Below are 20,903 nucleotides of genomic sequence, written 5' to 3'. Positions count from 1 at the left end.
TGCCTGCACTTCGGCATCTCAGCTACCCTGCGAGATTGGAGCGCCTGAACTTGCCTAGCTTATACTACAGACGGGCAAGGGGGGACCTAGTTGAGGTTTATAAGCATCTCAGGGGGCACTACTCAGTTGAGTGTCCTTACTTGGAGCTGGCGGACGCTCGCCCCACAAGGGGTCACAGCTCAAGATTGAAGAAGCCGCAAGTCCGGAAAACCGTGAGGGCAAACTTTTTCGGAGTGAGGGTTGTAAACTCTTGGAACAATCTACCAGAAAGTGTTGTGACGGCACCGAGTGTGAGCTCTTTCAAGAGAAGACTTGACCAACACTGGAGCGGGTTCAGGTACATTCAGGAGCCGGTGCATGCCCAGTATTTGCCAACAGTGCGTGACAGAGACGTGACCGATCGCCCGGGCGGCTAGCGAGCCGACCCTTTGGTGAAGAATATAAAGGAAAAGAGTCGTGACCGATCGCCCAAGCGGCTAACAAGCCGATCAGTGGCGAAGAGGATAAAAGTAAAAAGTAAAAGTATGTCTTGTGAATCCGCGCTAGAACGAATATGCATCCCAGCCGGGGGGGAGAGAGGCCATGGCGTTGTTTACATCCCGGGGCCCAGTAGCAGGTATGTCCCACGTATTTCTTTGCTCTGTTAGAGTGTGTTTGATAGATTGAGCATAATAAATGTTATATGAAGAATGTGATGATCTCGTGGAGGTAGTTTGTAAGCCAGAATAAGGCTAATTCTAGCGTTGCTCTCCAGACATTCACCCTGGAGTGAGTCTACACCACCCCCTGTGTTGGGTTTATTATGTATTGTTTAATTCCTACTACTGTGTGGTACCCCTATGACAACAGTTGATGCTTGTTTTGTATGTATAATAACTAGTTATGTCTGATCTAGGTCCCAGCCTCTTCCTTCTCGGGTGATTTCTAGAGTAAATAATTGAGAGAAGACTACAAGTGTGTCCCATCCCTGAATTGGGAGTTCCCTGCTTTGTGCTTTAAGTCAGGCCAACAGGTTGAGACTCAAGCTGTTTTGGTCACAAGTCAGGACTTGAGGATGTTGACCAGAGTCCGCTAATATCCTTCAATATTTAGGTAAGTAGAAGGAACTCTTTTTTTTGTTCCATGTATTTTGATAATATATAACAAATTAACTTCCTAATGGCATGAAAGAAGTTATTGTAGGTCGTAGTTATGGCGGAAGACGTGAGGGGACAGCCCCGCCTACTGTAAATGATTCATCGCCTTTAACCAATAATTCGTATATCTATGATAATAATTATATACATTGGTCATGTAATTGGTGAAAGATTTATATTTGTACTGTAATATCCATGTAGATACTGTTTTAGTTAATGGATACAGATGGTTGCCACTTTATTTACGGTAAGAAATTAAAGTTAATCTTATATTTAACGGGTATAAAGGTATTCTTGGAAGAGATGACTAAAACCAGCAGGTGTTGTTCAATTTCTTTCATTTTTTCAATATGTTCTTACCATTATGATATATTTTAAAATCTAGGTGACATTTACTAGAACCTATTAAAACCTGATATATTTATATAGTTTTATTTATGACTTGTGTAAGTTTTATAATTTATTTAGTGAATTTTCGATCTTGCACTGGTATTTCTCTCACTGTTATTAATATGTTTTTCGTAATGTTTAGACAATCTAAAACATTTTTCTTTTGTGACATTTCCGCCGGAAATTAAGGATAACCGAGATATTAATTTTTCAATATTATTAGATTTGGTCATTCACGAGTGTTGTCATTTGTTGTTTACGTCTCACGGAGGTCTGACCGCCCGTCGCGCAGTGCTCCTTACCTCCGTGTTGGATTCTTAAGCATTTACAGCGCATGTGTGGGGGGTGGTGTGGGATTTTCTTATTGGCTATAGGAGACTTATAATTGGGCGAGAGTTTTACGTCAATTGCAGATTTTCGTCGGAAAAATAGTGTTAGGTTAGTTAAGGTTAGGTTTGGATTTGTTAGTTTGTTGGTTTTTTATTTATGTGATTTACCCAAAGAACTATTGATTTCCGGCTGAAATTAATATTAAATTTGTTCGAAACTCATCGAGTAACATTGAAAAAACATATTTTTAATATCTGAACAAAGACCGGTGCATTTGTGAAAATTTACCATTTATTTTACACAGTGTTACAGACACCTGCTCCAAGTGATACGCCATGACAGAAGTGTTCCGGTTCGGCCTCGTGCCCATCGCTTGTCGTGCCCGGAATGAGGACCGCAGCCGTGAGTACCGACCTATATGAAGTTAAATAGCACTTGCCTGGCAGGTAAATTGCCATCTAATTTTCAAACTGAGTTTTATCGGTATCACTTTTCTAGAAGAAGTTTTTGTAATATTTGATGATCTCCCACCAATCACATTTCAGGATGCAATCATTCTGCTAAGTTCTAAAATAGATATGTTAGGTCTCACCATTACCTATAATATGTCATGGAAGCCACACGTCCACAACATTGCTAAAACTGCCTTCCGAAAGCTGGGAATGCTGTACAGATGCCGTAGCTACTTTACTCCTGAGCAGTTGCTTCAGTTTATAAGAGATTCATTTGTCCTAACTTGGAGTACTGTGCTCATATCGAGGGTGGCTCTTCTTCTGTCCAACTGTTAGATAAGGTGAAATCAAAGGCATTTCATCTTATTGACTCTCCTCCTTTAATTGATAATCTTTCATCCCTTTCTCTTTGCTTCAATGTTGCTTCACTCTCTTTTTTACAGGTACTTTAATGGCCAATGTTTGGTGGATTTGGCATCCCGTGTACTGCCGGCAAGGCCGTGGACTTGTAACGCTCGTATTGCCCGTGGTGCCCACAGTTTCTCTGTGGGCAATTCAATTTCTTTTTACTCTTATTTTTTTTGCCCCCTAGGCCCCATTGTGGTTCAATGACCTGTTGCTGGGTGGCCTATTCCCCGTAAAAAAATAAAAAATAAAAATAAAAAATAACTGCAACCACAGAATTCTGGAAGATTAGATTAGGTTATTCTTTGGTTACTGTAATCTGCAATTTTACCTAAGTTTTCAGCCAGACAGCTGTCATAATACAGCATAATCACTGGGGGGGGGTTCAGTCCTCTTTTTTATACCTGAGCAGGACTGGTTTCCTCTTCTGGTCATAACATGTTCAAAGCTTCTGATCTCTCCCAGTTTGTACCAGAAAGTAGGTGGAGTTAATTTTATTTTTTATTTTTTTTTCATTGTTAGGTTTAGATTTTATTTAGCTACTTAGCTTCTCTGTAGTTTTGTTTTGTTTCTCTAGTTTTGCAACCTCAGTGCATGTGTGTGTATTTCTTACAGAAGTGGCATTGAGTCTCAACAACAATGAAGTGAATATATATGGCAGAGCTGCATCAGAGTGGAAGCTTCAGGAAACACTCCAGGGTCATGATCTGCGTGTCACAGGCATTGACTGGGCTCCCAGCACCAATCGCATTGTTACATGTGGAGCAGTAAGTTTACTGTGTATTTATTTAACCTTTTCATGTGGTTAAGGCATAAATAATTTAAGACTTTAACTTTATCTTTTTTGGTTCAGTTAGTTTTGTATTGTAGCATATACATTTTTTCACTCGGCCCTTAACATACGCTGGTGTTAGGTTTGAGAGATACCCGTGAATGTTAAAAATCCGTGTACTTTTGCCCCCCCCCCTGAAAAACCCCTGGCCCCCCATGTCCTTATTTACCATATATACCTGTGTGTAGTTCGAGTTTTTAAGACCAAATTATTTGGCAAAAAATTGGAGGTCAACCTCTAAACGGGTAATAGTTTCGTTAGGTTGAAAAATATTTACCAGTAACTACCAGTAAACTATGGAAACGACGCACCACCGGCTGTGAGTGTCGGTACAGTTGCCAGGGCAGATCTCTTGCGTCATCATAGGAAGCCCAAAGTAGCCAAATGCATGGTATGGTATACACAGGACGATGTAAAACAAAGTATTCATTTTTTTAAAGTTTATTTATAGATACTGTACATCAATTTTTGTTCATTACATTTGAAACATCAATCTTTGTTAATTAAATTTGAAACAAGTATAGTAGTTTTGTTGAAACGTAATGTACAGTATTTAATATTAAAATGCAAAAAGAGCTATAAAATCAATTAATACTGTACACCCGTAATGTACTGGCTGGCATCTCCACTCGTCCCTGCTGCCGCCAGTCACCGCTCGCCCCCGCTCTATGCCTCCGCCTCCTCCTCATCGTCACTACTGTTGTATTAAAATAATATTCTATCCTAATTCACTTGAATAAATACTACAATACCATATTTCTGAATATTTTCATTAAAATCCATCAAAATCATTTTCCTTGTCATCGTCTTAAGCACCAAACAGCTCTTCCCAGTCTTCTCCTTGAACAGGGCTAGAGGGTACGTGTTTTTCAAATCGTTTTCAATTAAAAAAATGTTACAGCACATGTATATTTTACCTAAACTGCACCTGAATGAATATATTCTCAGAAAAAAATAGTAGTTTTGCTGAAACGTGGTGTATTTCAATGTAAAATAGGATAAAATACATGATGAAAACAAAAGACTTTACCTAACCTTCCGATGTTCAAGATATGTTACTCGTTTTTTTAATAGTTTTTGGTTTAAATACTGTTATATTATAATGATATTCTATTCATACTGTGCTTGATATACTACATTCACGGAAATGTAATATTTTTGCTGAAATGACGTCCGTATTACAGTGGAAAGTGGGATAAAATCGTGACGAAAACAATGACTTTCGCTTTCTTTCGTTCAAAAGATGTTACCGTAATCGCTTTTCGAATGGTTTTCAGTAAAAAACTGTTGCATCACAAGTGAATTAGGATTGAATATTATTGTATTACAACAGTTTTTTAACTGAAAACCATTCAAAAAGCGATTACGGTAACATCTTTTGAACGAAAGAAAGTGAAAGTCATTGCTTTCGTCACTTTCCACTGTAATACCTGCGTCATTTCGGCAAAATATTACATTTCCATATTCTCAGAAATAAATAGTAGTTTTGCTGAAACGTGGTGTATTTCAATGTAAATTAGGATAAACTACACGAAAACAAAAGACTTTACCTAACCTTCTGATGTTCAAGATATGTTACTCGTTTTTTTAATAGTTTTCGATTAAAATATTCTTATATTAGTGATATTCTATTCATACTGTGCTTGATATAATACATTCACAGAAATGTAATATTTTTGCAACTACAATGCTGATGTCAACACAAGCGTGGTTACAGCGAGACTGACTGAGTGAGGGAGAGCTATGCGTGTGTGTGTGTGTGTGTGAGGTTGCAGGAGCAGGCGGTGTCCCGTGTTCGGGGCCGCGTGCGAGTTGAATGGCGCGCGATTTGAATGTACTTCAATTACTTCAATGTACAGAATATTCCTCCGGCGGGGCAATCCGCGTATTTGCAAATCCGTGTATGCTAAACCAGCGTATGTTAAGGGCCAACTGTGTGTGTGTATGTATATATATATATATATATATATATATATATATATATATATATATATATATATATATATATATATATATATATATATATATATATATATATAGTATATATATATATATGGTATATATATATATGGTTAAGAAAGATATATAGTATATATATATATATATATATATATATATATATATATTTGTTAACAGTGCATGAGTTTTTTAAAATGCCATACTGACGTTCCAGGTATTTAGTTGTAAAGGAATTTGAGAGAAATTTTTGTGAAATGTTAATACTAAGAGATTCTTATGGTCATGGGTGGGCTTGGGATCGGTTCTATAGAAAGATTCCTTAGTAATGTTAAGGCATTTGTCTATGAAAGATCATGGTACCTAAAGTTCAAGCCAATATTATAGATATATTTATATTCCTCATCAATGAATTCCGGGCTGCAAATTCTCAAAGCACGTAAAAACATTGATGAAAATACTGACTGTTTGTCTCTATTATGGTGGGCAGAATAATAATGAATGTATGAACACACGATAGTAGGTTTCCTATAAATACTGAACTTAAAGGTGTTACCTATTCTGTGGATCAGACAGTCTAGGAATGGCAATTTACAGTCATGCTATAATTCCACAGTGAATTTGATCGAGGGGGCTAAGTTATTAAGTTGTGGCGGGAAAGCTTTTAGGTCCTCATTACATGGCCAGAGACATAATACATCATCAACATATCTAAACCATCCTGCTGAAGGTGGTAAAATATTACTTAATAGTTTCTTTTAAAAGAATTCCATATATAGGTTGCTTAATACTGGTGAGAGTGGATTACCCATTGCCATACCAAATTTTTTAGCATAATATTCATCATTGAATTCAAATTTACAATCCTTAATACATAGTTTGATAAGTTCGATGAAGTCGTCTTTCGAGACGGGCGATGAAATATTATCCAGGGAATCTATGAGGAACTCCAGTAAATCATCAACTGGGACCTTTGTAAAGAGTGATGTTACTTCAAAACTGACCAGTTTAAAATCATAATTAATATGTAAGTTATTGAGTTTCTCAACCAGATCCATATAACACCATCCATCATCACTACAGATCGGTAAAGTAGGTTCCGAGATTCTCGTGCGGACACATAAACACACATACTTCTTTGTTATATATATATATATATATATATATATATATATATATATATATATATATATATATATATATATATATATATATATATATATATATATATATATATATATATATATATTCTGTTACTCTACAGTAGTTTCTGTTTTCTTCTTCTGTGATTTTATATATGTTATTCCAGAAATTTCTGAAAATCAGTTCTTTGTCTCCAGATTCTGTAGTTTTTACCCCGTTGTCATCTGTAAGATGGCTGTTATCTATGGAGTTAGTGCCCATTAGGTTTTTATTTTACTCCAGAAGAGTTTTAGATTGTGATAATCGGCCTCTGTGTTTGTTATTAGCTGGTTCCATTTTCGTTGTGTGATTGTTTGCATATTTCTTTCAGCTCTTCCTCTAGGTTTCTAAAAGGAGTTATTGTTTCTTGGTTCCAGCCGTGTGTATTTGTATTTTCTAGTTAGTTATTCAGTCTTGTCTGGATTATCTTCTGTTCGTGTGTTAATTGTGCGTGGGGTAGTGTGCGGTAAGATGTTTTGGGGGTGTTGTTTTCCATGGCTGTGATGACATTAGTGTACCATGTTTCCAGGGCTATGTCAATGTCTGCTGTGTTTTTGTTATGTAGATGTATTTGTTCGTTTGTGTTGAGTTCTGCCTTAATACCCTCCAAGTTTGCTCTGTTGAAAGAGAATCTAGGGATGAAGGGGATTTGTATTGGTGATGTTGATAAAGTGATAATTATGGGCAGGTGATCGCTAGTGGTGGTTGGTCCAGGTTTCATGTGTGTATTCAAATGGTGATGTCTATTGGTCAAAACTATATCTGGCTTCCCGGTGTTTCCTGCAGCTATGTAGGTTTCGAAATCTGGGCCAAGGTGTGTGATGTTGCCGTTTTCTAATAAGTCGTGTATTATTTTCCTTCTTGGGTTTCTGGTTCGGTGTCCGAGTATGGTGTGTCTCGCGTTTAAGTCTCCTATAAAATATGCTGGTGTGTTACCTCTCATTAGTTTTAGTAAGTCACCAGTTGGGAATGTTTGTCGTCGGCAAGGTAAATATGTTGTACCAATTGTTATTGGGCCCTTAGTTGTACTGATTTCGACTGTCTATGAGTTTGTATTTGAGGTTTCTTTTGATGGCTATTGCTGCTCCGTCGCTAAATTCTTCGTGTAAGTTCAGTTGATGTGTGTAATAGTTGAAGAGTTTTATTTTGTCATTGTTTTTTCGTCCGTGTGAGTCTATGTTGTTGTATATGTTTGTTAGTTCTGTTTTTCTTGTATGTGTCCAGGCCAGGATGTTGTGTTGTATTATTTTCAGTGTTCTGTTTTGCGTAATCGTGGGTCGCGGGAACTTGGTGCGTGTTGTTTGGTTGCTCGGGTTTCTCCAGGGGAGTGTCTCTGTCTCCCTACCTTCAGTCCTGTTCTTATTTTCTTGAATTTCGTTTGGTCTACGCTTTCGACTTTATTATGTTTATTGCTTATTCTTCCTCCACGTATTAGTGTTTCTATGAATCCCTCTTCTACCCTGTTATCTTCGTATGTATATTTGATTGTTCCTTCTTGAATGTCTTTTAACAGTCTCTCATTTGTTACTGTTGGCTGGGAGTTGACTGAGTAAAATCTGATTCCTATGCTTTTTCCGGCGTCGGTTAGCCGTTGACCAGTGGAGTTTTCTCTACGTGGTTTTACTGATGTTGACTTCACTGATTGGTCGGTTGTGTTCTCTAGGGTCTCGTAGTGTGTTGTGGTTAGTTGGGAGTGGGTTGTATCCATTGCAGTCTCTCCTCCTGTGCAATCTTCTTGCTGTGTTATTTTATTTTCCTTTTCTTTGCTGGTGATTCCTAGATTGTTTTCGGTTATTATTTTTAAAATGTCTGCTGCTGGGGCATCGTCTGGGAAGTTTACCTGTGGTAGGTTGTTCGCTGCAAGCATTTCTCTGACAGTTCTTCCGAATGTTCCCGGTTTAGCCACGTTGTTTATGTGGGCATGTATCAGTGTGGCTAGTATGGTGAAGGGTAGACCTTCGTTAAAACGGACCCCTTTAATCCCGATATCGGAGGAAATCTGAATTAAGCGAGGGACTGTCCGTGTCAAATTTCTGGTTCTGGGATTGTCCGATAGATGGCGCGTGCGTGCCATCTGTAGTGTCTTGCAACTTTGTTATTGCAGCATAGGTTTTGGTTGGGTCAGTTTCTATATGTTTGTTCGATTTTTCCTTTTCCTTCATGTCTTTGATGATATCCTTCCTTACTGGGCATCGTGCTGCCAAAGTGCGGTGATGTCCTTTGCAGTTCGGGCATTTTGAATTTTCATTACGTGTGTCTTTAACTTCCATATTTTCATACGTGGTACAGTTTTGTATCAACTGTGGTCAGGTCTTCTTCATGAGAGTACTCTTTGTACAGCACAGCTTAAGCATTCATTAGTTATTTTTGACAGATAAATAGTTATAAAGGATAGATCCTGAAATCCTGTTTGATAATAGAGCCTAAAAGAATTAATGAGATCCCATCCTCCTCCTTTGATGTCATCATAAGAGGTCAGTGGATTATGTGGGGTTGATTCTTCTTCCCGCTCAGTGATAAAGTCTGACAAGTAAATAATTGGTACTCATGTGCTGTGAAACCTTGAGAGTGATTTCCATACCTTCCAAGCCACCATGGACAACCTTGCCTTGTCAAACATCTGATCATGGGACATGGTTAGGGGGAAGTTGGCTGATGGTCAGTTTAGCCCTAATCACTCTAGTTTAGAGCTTCCAAGGGTTCCAAGCCCTCAAAGTTTGGTGGACACATTTACAACTTAATCTTTATGATGTTATTAAAAGACATTATGCAGCTTAGAGAGCTGCCATCAGGTAATCATGGCTAATGCACACAACTGTGGGAAATAGACATGAAATGTTGGATATGATTATGATGATATCAGCCTTTTCCTGCTATGGGTGGAGAGCAACTGAAACAAGTTGTCTTCTCTCCTTCTACTTTATAGTTAAGATTTCAATTGTGTTTAATTACCTGTTTCTGAAAGAGACTTTCTTGTTGCAGGTGACCTTCCTGGAAATTACCGAGACTTAGTGTGCTTTGAAAAAGTCTTCTGGAGAGTGGGTCCAGGACTTACACCTGCAAACTTCCTGTTTCTTGGGTTGAGGTGAGTGTTCTTCTTTACTGACAACATGTTTGTTTATTTCTGTGAATTAATATGTAGTAATATCTAGATAATATGCATGTTATAATAAAATTTTGGATAAAATTAGAGCAATACAGTCATGGGGCGGGGCATCTTTTCTCACCTGAGAAAAAAATGCACTACAGATGCTCCTCTACTTGCAAAAGAGTTACATTCTTGAGTCTTGTTTGTAAGTCCAACTTTACTCCTGTAGATACCAAACTTATTGTAAAAACTGAAAAGATTATGGATATTTAGCCCAGCTATACCCTTTAATACAGCCTTAAAACCTGGCTCACTCTTCTCCTCTTAGGTAATGTTTGTTTTATCTGGAATTTTCTTCAAAATAATCCAGTCTCATCCACATTAAACACCTGTTCTGGCAGGTAACCCCCCTCATTGATGATGTTTGTTTCTCTGAAAATTTGTAAGTTGAACGTTCTTAAGTAGAGGAGCACCTTTATAGTGGTGTTTCCTTATTATTTCACACTATTATACTTAGCAATATTATAAATCTCTGGCTAATAATAGGGACGGAAAGATAAATACTGATAGGCAAATGAGTTTATTATTATTATTTTATTTTGGGGGGGTTTATGAGGGGGGTGTAAGACCAGTGCTGTTTTTGGTGATCATTAACTTGTTTTACAGTATTAGTCCACAATAATAAGAAAATTTGGAAGAAAAAATTCGGTTATTGTTGGGGTTGAGGCAACTAGATATGTCTGATTACAGCAAATGTGTTATTGTCAATTTGTAGGTGAAAGATTTTATCCTCAATAGATGTAGGTTAACATTACACCTGGAGGCAAATGCCTAAAGAAGGAAGGATATTCCTTTTAGTTGTGTGAAAAAATATTAAAGAAAGTATATTATCATAAGTTTTCTTTTACAGAAAAGATGTATACTACTCCCACGAGGAAAGAACGACTATCTTTGATTATATCGTCAAAACGAAGAGGTTTGGAGAGGTTAAAGACACAGTGTTTGGCAGGATATGGCCGAGGCCCAGGTAATACTACACCTCTTACTGCAGTACCTGTTCCTGTTATAGCACATGAACCATCATGTTTATTAATACTCTACTTGTTTTATGCATGCATACATACAGTCAGCCCTTAACATACGCGGGGGTTAGGTAAGAGAGATACCCATGAATGTTAAAAATCCGTGTACTTTTGCCTCCCCCCCTAAAAAACCCCTGGCCCCCCATGTCCTTATTTACCATATATACCTGTGTGTAGTTCGAGTTTTTAAGACTAAATTATTTGGCAAAAAATTAGGGGTCGACCTCTAAACGGCTAATAGTTTCGTTAGGTTGAAAAATATTTACCAGGAACTACCAGTAAACAATGGAAACGACGCACCACCGGCTGTGAGTGTCGGTACAGCTGCCAGGGCAGATATCTTGCATCATAATAGCAAGCCCAAAGTAACCAAATGCATGGTATGGTATACACAGGATGATGTAAAACAAAGTATTCATTTTTTAAAGTTTATTTATAGATACTGTACATAAATTTTTGTTCATTACATTTGAAACATCAATCTTTGTTAATTAAATTTGAAACAAAAGAAAACTACGATACCGTATTCTCATTAAAATATTACATCACAAGTATATTTTACCTTAACTGTGACTGAATGAATATATTCTCAGAAATAAATATGGAAATGTAATATTTTGGCTGAAATGACGTACATATTACAGTGGAAAGTGGGATAAAATCATGACAAAAACAATGACTCGCTTTCTTTCGTTGTTCGAAAGATTTTACCGTAATCGCATTTCGAATGGTTTTGAGTTAAAAAACTGTTGTACCGTACCGTATTACAATAATATTCTATCCTATCATTAGCCTCATAATCCCACAACTGAAAACCATTCGAAAAGTGATTACGGTAACATCTTTTGAACGAAAGAAAGCGAAAGTCATTGTTTTCGTCACAATTTTATCCCACTTTCCACTGTAATATGTATGTCATTTCAGCAAAAATATTACATTTCCATATTCTCAGAAATAAATAGTAGTTTTGTTGAAACGTAATGTACAGTATTTAATATTAAAATGCAAAAAGAGCTATAAAATCAATTAATACTATACATCCATAATGTACTGGCTGGCATCCCCACTCGTCCCTGCTGCCGCCAGTCACCGCACCTCCCCGCTCTATGCCTCCGCCTCCTCCACATCGTCACTACTGTTGTATTACAATAATATTCTATCCTAATTCACTTGAATAAGTACGACGATACCATATTTCTGAATATTTTCATTAAAATCCATCAAAATCTATTTCCTTGTCATCGTTTTAAGCACCAAAGAGCTCCTCCCAGTCTTCTCCTTGAACAGGGCTAGAGGGTACGTGTTTTTCGAATCGTTTTCAATTAAAAATTTTTACATCACATGTATATTTTACCTAAACTACGCCTGCATGAATATATTCTCAGAAATAAATAGTAGTTTTGCTGAAACGTGTTGTATTTCAATGTAATATAGGATAAAATACATGACGAAAACAAAAGACTTTACCTAACCTTCCGATGTTCAAGATATGTTACTCGTTTTTTTAATAGTTTTTGGTTTAAATACTGTTATATTACAATGATATTTTATTCATACTGTGCTTGATATACTACATTCACGGAAATGTAATATTTTTGCTGAAATGACGTATGTATTACAGTGGAAAGTGGGATAAAATCGTGACGAAAACAATGACTTTCGCTTTGTTTCGTTCAAAAGATGTTACCGTAATGTAAATGGATCAAAATAAATGAAGAAATTTATGTAAATCTACCCAAAAATGCAGTTGAAAAACTTTTTATAAAATGTACTACAGTATTGTACACTAATGTACTACATTTTTTATATCTTGAGCAAAATATATGACGCTTATATTCAAATTAATCTCTGTCTTGCAAGGATTTCAGCAATGCAAATTATATTACAGTAAAAGTCCAAAAATCCGGATGCTAGAAATCCGGACCACCCGTGAATCCTGATTTTTTAGCAGGCTTTTGTGTGTATGTGCGCATGCGTGAGCGCCACAGCTGCACAGCGACAACAAGCGACCACGTGGTCGCCAATTTAAAACGAGCAATCAAACTGTGACAACATACCCTTTATAGGTCGACCCTGATTTTTTGATCAAGAAATCGTTAATTTATGATATTCCTCGTTTATAGTTTGACCCACGTTTTTGAGGGTAATGGAACAGCAAAACCTTCAGTAAAAACACTCTATGTCCTATAAACTGAGGCTCGCCGTGCCTGAAACACAAGTGCCGAAGGCAAATTGTTTACCATTTATTATTACGACACTTTACACTGAAACGCGGGTAGTTTCAACAAAAATATTGTATATTTCCATTCAAATATTTATTCAAGTCAATTAGGAGGGAATATTATTGTAATACAACAGTTTTTTAACTAAACCATTCGAAAAGCGATTTCGGTAACATCTTTTGAAGGAAAGAAAGCAAAAGTCATTGTTTTCGTCACGATTTTATCCCACTTTCCACTGTAATCTGTACGTAATTTTAGCAAAAATATTACATTTCGTGAATGTATTATATCAAGCACAGTATGAATAGAATATCATTGTAATATAACAGAATTTCATCCAAAAACTATTAAAAAAACGAGTAACATCTTAAGAACATCGGAAGCTTAGGAAAAGTCTTTTGTTTTCGTCATGTATTTTTATCCTATTTTACATTGAAATACATCACATTTCAGCAAAACTATTTATTTCCAAGAATATATTCATTCAGACGTGTGATGTAATAGTTTTTTAACTGAAAACGATTCGAAAAACACGTACCCTCTAGCCCCGTTCAAGGAGAGGACTGGGAGAAGCTGTTTGGTGCTGCAGACGATGACAAGGAAAATGATTTTGATGGATTTTAATGAAAATATTCAGAAATATGGTATTGTAGTATTTATGCAAGTCAATTAGGATAGAATATTATTGTAATACAACAGTTTTTTAACTGAAAACCATTCGAAAAGGGATTACGGTAACATCTTTTGAACGAAAGAAAGATAAAGTCATTGTTTTCGTCACGATTTTATCCAACTTTCCACTGTAATACGTACGCCATTTCAGCAAAAATATTACATTTCCGTGAATGCATTATATCAAGCACAGTATGAATAGAATACCGGTGTAACATAACATTATTTTGAGTCTTACTCTTTCCATTTACAGAGTACTGTACAAGCCCATGATAATGGCTCCTATAGTAGATAAACTTCGTTGTGTGAAGAGAAAGAATAACTCGTTGAAATTGAGTGACAAACTTGAAATAATTAAGAAACTAGAATGTGGTGTGAGCAATACTGTTCTAATGGAAACATACGACATTGGAAAGTCTACATTTTATGATATAAAAAAGGCAAAGAATAAAATTCTAGAATTCACAGCTTTTTCATTAAAACTGCTCGTTTTGGGACAGATGTTACCCTCACTAACAAACATGGCAGGTTTTCTGCAGGTACAATACTACAGTTTCCTCCCATACTGTACAGTTTTAACAGACCAACTGCCTAAACGGCTCATTACCGGTAATTACGACGTCGCTACGTGAATCCTAATTTAATGTTGACTCGGCCATAGTGAGCTTTAACATTTATGCCACTGATGAATGAGTCTTGATCACACACAACTATAAGGTGGCCTTCTCTTGCCACTCCATCTCTCCTCTGGCCTTTATTGTGTAAAAGCCAAGAATTATTATTGTGTGAGAATGTAGTGGATCTGAGGTGACAATGATAAATATTTTGGCGTTAAGTCGGTGGTGTGGTACTGTGCAGGTCTGACCCACCTGTTACAAACTACTGCAGGGAGTGAAGACCTTCCTTAAAAGGTTTAACTTGGTAGGATTCAGAAGGCCACAACACAGACGTCCTCAACGGCACTTGATGGTTTATAACGGCCATTTATTATTACTTACTTTTGACCTTGATGATGTGGTTCAGCCATTATCAGATGCAGGTCAGGAACACAAAGGACTGTTCCTCTATAATGCTCACTGAGTAAATGAGGATAGTTGCTTCAAGGCTCCACTGGGCAGATTGTTACCAGGTTTTATTTACAATTCTTAATTATTACATGGAATTATACATTTTCCACAATATATACTAAACTGTATACCTGTGTTGTCTATATACATGGTGAACTGTATACCTGGGTTGTCTATATTGTTTTAGCTGTGGTAAGATACCAAACTATCTCACTTGTTAACACTTGCCTGAACGAGTGTAGGTTAGTCGCTGGTACCTTTGATGCAGCTGAGTGAGATATAGGGCTCATCTCACCTTTGATGCAGCTGAGTGAGATATAGGGTCATCTCACGTCATGTTACCTTTGATACAGCTGAGTGAGATATAGGGTCATCTCACGTTGTAACGACCACGGTCTTACACGCCAGTTAGCGCCAAAGTCAAATGATTCGTATTACGCTCAATAGCCCACAAAACATGTAACTCGGCTTTCGTTTGAGTCCTCCATCTGAGGAGTCCGTTTTCTCATCACTTCAAGACACCTCAGCCCTCCGTTATCCCATTTTCTCTGACTTACTGAAACCAACCTCTCTATAAAATGAATTTGAGTGTGAGAGAGAACACCCTTGTTGTGAGTCAACTTAGATTGTCTGCTTACAGTTGGAACATTCAAGATCCATTATGAGTGGGGTAGAATGCTTCAACTGTCCTTATCGTTAGTAGAACGTGTCAAGTAAGTGAGTGTCGAGTTTGCCAGCTAGAGTGGCGTATTTTATGTCGTCCGTGGGGGTATCCGTGAGTTTCTGATCGCGCCTGAAGTTATATCATTTTGTCGCCCCGACATCAGAGAATCTGATGTTTATAGTTTAATTAGTGTCAGTTGTCTATTTGAGAAAGTCATTAATCTCCTGAACTATTCTGTCAACTGGTATAATCTCCAAGATCTAGCGCCTCCCCGTGACTAGCTCCTTGTTCGCCTCAGGCCTGAGCTTGCAGAATTAATGTTATCGACGTGTATATTCCACCTTTTCCTGGCAAGCTCAACCTCTGATTAGATTATATGAATAGACATAGGAAATTACCCTGATCAAGAACACCGGATTTCATAACTAAGTATACAGTGATCCAAAATGATAGAGAAGTTATGTTGTTGGTAAGATCGACCCTTCTGGTATGAATATGGAGGCCCAAGCTGCCCAGCAGGTGCACATATATACTTCTACACGAGGGAGAATCACGCATTCGTGACTTCCCCAACGTCTCTCCAGGTATGTTAACGTGTGTTCCCACCGCCTATTAATTCAGTTTAACTTAGTCAATTTTGGTGAATATCAGTGCTCATGTGTTAACATAGTGAATTCTGTGCCAATTAAGTCGAGTAACGTAGAGATTTAGATATTGTCTGAACCGTTGCCAGGCGTATGTTTTGTATAGTTGAAGTTAGACCTTTACGCATTCGTGACTTCCTCAACGTCTCTCCAGTGTGTTGAGCTGAATACTCATCGGCTAACGTGGGGCGGTAACCGGGTTGGACGATGCCGTTAATTCGACAGGACTGAACTGGGAAGTCCGTTTCCTGCAAATCAGGCGCCCACTCCCTGAGCTTGTGTCGGTCTACAACCGACCCCTAACAGCGATCTTCATTTGTTGTAGAGACCAGCGTTACCCTGGGGCACTCCTCACAGTTACATAGGCCTAAGTATTATGGTATCTTGTTTGGGGGATAACTAGCAGAAATATAGTATCCCAGGTTAAGTATTGAACCACTGAATGAGAGTTAAAAGTGCCATGTCGTTCCTTGTGAATTAACAGGAGGTATTGTATGTTGAGATAATTGTGGAGTTGTCCAGTGTGTTATGTATTCATTGGTAGTGACCATGAAATGATAATCTGAGAGTATAATGATATAACCAAGAAGTGAAGAGTTAATTTGCTACTTGGTAAGGTAAGACCTGAGGGTCCAGTGATATCTGGTGTATACCCAGTACTGAATATCATTTGGCAGAGTGACAATACCACAATTGTCGATTGAAGTAATAAGTATTTGGAGGTATTTAATGAGGTAATAAGTTCTTGAAGTGTTTGATGACTTAAGAAACAAATTGCCGTTCTGTTTTGCCTGAGTGAATCTAAGATGCATCTTATCCAATCACTGTGTTAATAAATATTGAATTAGTAATCTACGTCTACGAGTATCACCACTCTATCCTTTCCCACATTGGTTCTCAGAAAATAACTAACTCACGTGCCTAGAAACTCGCTACCTAACAGTTAACTAAGAGAAGTTATATTCTAGAAAAATCCTGGGTGGTGGCAGTTCTACCGTCGTAAGTATAATAAGTGTGGTAATAAGAAAGACATGGTTTCCCAGGTTAATCCATGGTTTAGAATATAACTAGAACAAAATATATGGATGAGATTATAATATATGAAAGGAAATGAAAAGAAAGAACATTGACTTGGAAAATATAAGCAGAGAAACATACGAGCTACTTATATATGAATATATACGAATATAAGGTATATAGAGATAAAGAACACATAAGAATATAAGCAAGGATATATAAGAATAAGTGTATATGTAAAGAACTGAAGGAGTATAAGTATATAAAACAGGATACTCATTGGAAAGAATAGCTGGATGGTAAATTATTAAAAAGAGGAAACGCGACCCGTTACAAATGGTGACCAGCTAGTGGGATTATTTTCATTTGAGAACCAATTTGAAGGAATGAGGTGTGGTACTTGGTGAATTTGTTTTCTCAAAATACAGTATACAGTAATGTACAATTTTGTCATCAGTAAAGAGTACAAATAATTGTGTGATTTAAAGTACAAACTTTTGTGTCAAGTACTGTACAATACTACTGTATTTGGAACTGCAAAGATATTTTTTTAAAGAGTTAAGGGAAGAACTAACAATTGATTCACTTTCACAATTGTTTTTTGTGCAAGAAAGTTATAACTTTTTGGGTGTCACAAAGTTAGGTAAAGCACCAACTTTTTAGTAAGCTACCTAACTGATCTTTTGAGTTTTTATTGTGTGAAATTTCTGAAGTGGTAATTGCACATTAGTGTAAATTTTATTTTTATGTTTGTGACCAGTGAATTAATCTATTGATATTTGCAGACATTGAGTGGGCAGTTTACATCTTCCATGTTAAAAATGTGATGAACAGTGTTCATCTCTTGAGTGCCAACGGAAGTGTCATATTTACAAAGGTTATGTAATCCAATGTTTTATTTGTAGCTGTGGCATTTATTGGAAATATTGGTGTGATTTCAATAGAAAGTGTTCAGACTCTCACTTGAAGTATTTTTCTAACTTGAATTTATATTATATCACCTGAATTGAGTGTTATATGATTTCTCTTTGTGTGTATTTAATTATTTTTGTTTCTTTTTCTAGTGACTTTAATTGTGATTTAACTAGAAAGGGTTTTAGTTCCCATTTGATGTCAGTTTATGACAAGTGAATTTATTGATATAACAAAAGTTTAGTGTTAGAGATTTTTCCATATGGCATTTTTAATCTGTTTCTTTAACTGATAATTTCATTAAAGACTGCAATACAATTTCTTACAGTGTAGACTTATATGCATTGTTAATAAATGTGCTATATGTATTTGAGAACTAATGCCTGTGTATTTTCAGCAAATGTGTTGATTGGGTTGAGAACCCTGTGGTGACATGGACGCCTCTAAGAATGCAATCTCTGAAACCAGATACTAGTTGAAATTACATGTAAGGTCCACCAAGTGTTGAGTACAGCACATAGTCCAGATAATTGAAAAGAGACAGTGAATACTTGTCGAGTACCGAAAATCGGCTTTTCTGTTAGTCATTCCTGAAATGAAGAGTGATATTTTCATGGGACATTCTTGTCAAGTATCATCACTTAATGTTTTAGCATTACTCTGAGTACCTTGTGAAGTGAAACTTCTGTGTTGTTTTCTTTAGAGAGCGTTAATTTTTTTGTGTGACAGTCTCCGATACTATTACCAATAATTTTCATGATTATAATTTAAGAAGTATCCTATGCAAGTTTGTGTTAATGTTTACCCCCCGTGTCTTGAAGGGTGTTAATTGAGTTTATCTTTGGTGGGGTAGTTTTGTAGAAGTTTTGTTGGGACATCAACGCATGATGATCACAGTAGTTGTTAATAAGTTGCAACTCGTATGCAAAGAAGACTGAGAAAGCTAGTGGTTGTCATGGCTACTAGAATTTGGGTGTTTGAGAAGGGAGAAGATCAGATCTTACGTCTCGGGTTTACCCATCGCTATTTCAAACAACATCCAGAAATATGCGTGAGCGTCAATTCGGATTCATGTATATATGTTCCTTTTAGTAACGTAACCTCGAAAGCAGTTTGTTTGCTCACCGGTACAATACTTGGATAGTATGAGCTAATCCCGGAGCGAGAAATTTCTTATTTAGATACTGCAGGGACCAATCTAGGGAACATTCCACAAGTATATGATGAATTATGTAAAGTCAGTCAAGCAAATGAAATCTCCTTATATGCACCCCATTACTTGGCGATCCAGCTTGAACAGAATAGGCCCAGTACCTTGAAAGTCATTCCAGTAGATGATAATAATGCTTCCCCCCACTTCTTGTGTGATCTGTAATGGCATACCAACATCTTCCATCAATAACGTAAGGCTTATTCAGGGGATTTCGAACAGCATGATACCATATTGTGATGAAGTAAATATGGGAAACACTAGACCCAAGAAGTTGAAAGAACTGATTAGAAATCAACCTTGGCCGCATTTGACTAGAGATATGTGCAAGATGTTGGAGGGTGTAATGTGGATCACACTGCTTTGTTTGTGTTAGGACCTCGGGAAATAGGTACCATGGTGGGGCATCCCGCTAATATCCAACTAGCCAACGATAACCCCATTGGAGGGCCACAGTACCGACACCCTGAAAAGGCTAAGGATGTCATTAAAGGCATGATCACCGACATGCACGACAGACATATCATCGAACCATCAACCGCTGTTTGGTTGTCTCCCATTGTTTTAGTCACTAAACCCAATGGTTCCAAACGCATGTGTTTAGATTTCCGAGCGGTAAACCAACATTTGAAAGTAGATATACAACCCCTTCCCAGGTTAGATGAATTAGTAGGAAAAGCTGCCAGAAATAAGTATTATGCTACTTTAGACTTGAGAGACGCAAATTATTAAAGTAATACTTAACGACAAAAGTCGAGACCTAACCCCATTTAGTGATGGAATATAACTCATGAAAGTTTATACACTTATCTTTTGGGCTTTTTCAGCCAGTCCTGTTATTCTTTTTATTTTACCAGAGAAGTAAACCTAGTGGTAGCCCCTTTTTGCAGCGAAGAACTGGGTGAGAAACTACCTCGATGACGTGATAGTGTGGGCTAATGATTTCACAACGTTGGTGGACAGGCTGGCCAGAGTGTTTGATAGATTCGTAGAAATGGGAGTCAAGTTAAACTTATTAAAGTGTCAGTCTGGTCAACAACAAGTGAAATTTTTAGGGCATGTAATGTCAGAGAGAGGCATTGAACCAGATCCAGAGAATGTCCGAGCTGTATCAGAGTGTAAACCTAAACCCCCAATTAATGTGAAGCAAGTTCGCCGGTTTTTAGGAATGTGTAGATTCTACTGTAAACATGTCCCCAACTTTGCCAAGATAGCTTATCCTATCACCGAACTCACTAAAGCAAATGTCACTTTCGGGTGGACTGATAAATGTCAGAGGTCCTTTGATACGTTGAAACACGCCCTCACGTCATTTCCAGTTCTCGTTAAAGCAGATGCCGATAAACCCTTTGAATTGCACAGCGATGCCAGTGACGTCTGTGTAGGAGCTTCCCTTGATCAGGTGCAGACAGACGGCTCGTTACGTCTGGTAGGTTATTTTTCCAGCAAATTAAAACCCGCTGAGACTCGTTATTCTACCACTGATAAGGAAGCCCTCGGAATTGTATTAGCATGCCGGTTTTTCCATCATTTTTTTGTGGGGCACACAATTTACTATCAAAACTGACCATCAACCTCTGACCTCAGTCTTCAGGAAGAAGACTAAGAATCAGAGAATGAACAGGTGGATGATGAACATCAA

The 20,903-nt window shown here is 37.3% G+C and overlaps 1 protein-coding gene across 6 annotated transcripts; it reads left to right on the top strand.

The window, feature by feature from the left end:
- The first annotated feature begins 508 nt into the window (after nt 1-508).
- Nucleotides 509-20,453, top strand: LOC121876520 (actin-related protein 2/3 complex subunit 1A-like). 6 transcript variants are annotated; one of them, XR_006090776.1, is made up of 7 exons: nt 509-616; nt 896-1,092; nt 2,161-2,302; nt 3,329-3,480; nt 9,666-9,768; nt 10,682-10,798; nt 17,925-20,453. XR_006090776.1 is itself a non-coding variant. In XM_042381667.1 (5 exons), exons 3-5 carry the CDS (start codon nt 2,192-2,194, stop codon nt 9,693-9,695), a joined length of 249 nt encoding a protein of 82 aa, XP_042237601.1. In that variant the 5' UTR covers nt 512-616; nt 896-1,092; nt 2,161-2,191; the 3' UTR covers nt 9,696-9,768. The 6 variants fall into 6 exon arrangements, 4 of the variants coding, with proteins under 4 accessions (XP_042237601.1, XP_042237600.1, XP_042237597.1 ...); XR_006090775.1 differs by having other exon boundaries at nt 510-616; nt 2,169-2,258; XM_042381667.1 differs by lacking the exons at nt 10,682-10,798; nt 17,925-20,453 and having other exon boundaries at nt 512-616; nt 2,161-2,258.
- Nucleotides 20,454-20,903: the final 450 nt, after the last annotated feature.

This window comes from Homarus americanus, unplaced genomic scaffold (genome assembly GCF_018991925.1).
Source record: "Homarus americanus isolate GMGI-L3 unplaced genomic scaffold, GMGI_Hamer_2.0 scaffold39969, whole genome shotgun sequence".
Classification (NCBI taxonomy): Eukaryota; Metazoa; Arthropoda; class Malacostraca; order Decapoda; family Nephropidae; genus Homarus; species Homarus americanus.
Note: the sequence above shows the minus strand (reverse complement) of the source record. Positions and strands in the feature narration are given on the sequence as shown.

Coding starts and splice junctions, on each gene's coding strand:
- LOC121876520 (XM_042381663.1), top strand. CDS start 583: ATGGCGTTGTTTACATCCCGGGGCCCAGTAGCAG. Junction 617..9,665: donor ATCCCGGGGCCCAGTAGCAG/GTATGTCCCACG, acceptor TTCTTGTTGCAG/GTGACCTTCCTGGAAATTAC. Junction 9,769..10,681: donor TTCCTGTTTCTTGGGTTGAG/GTGAGTGTTCTT, acceptor TTTCTTTTACAG/AAAAGATGTATACTACTCCC.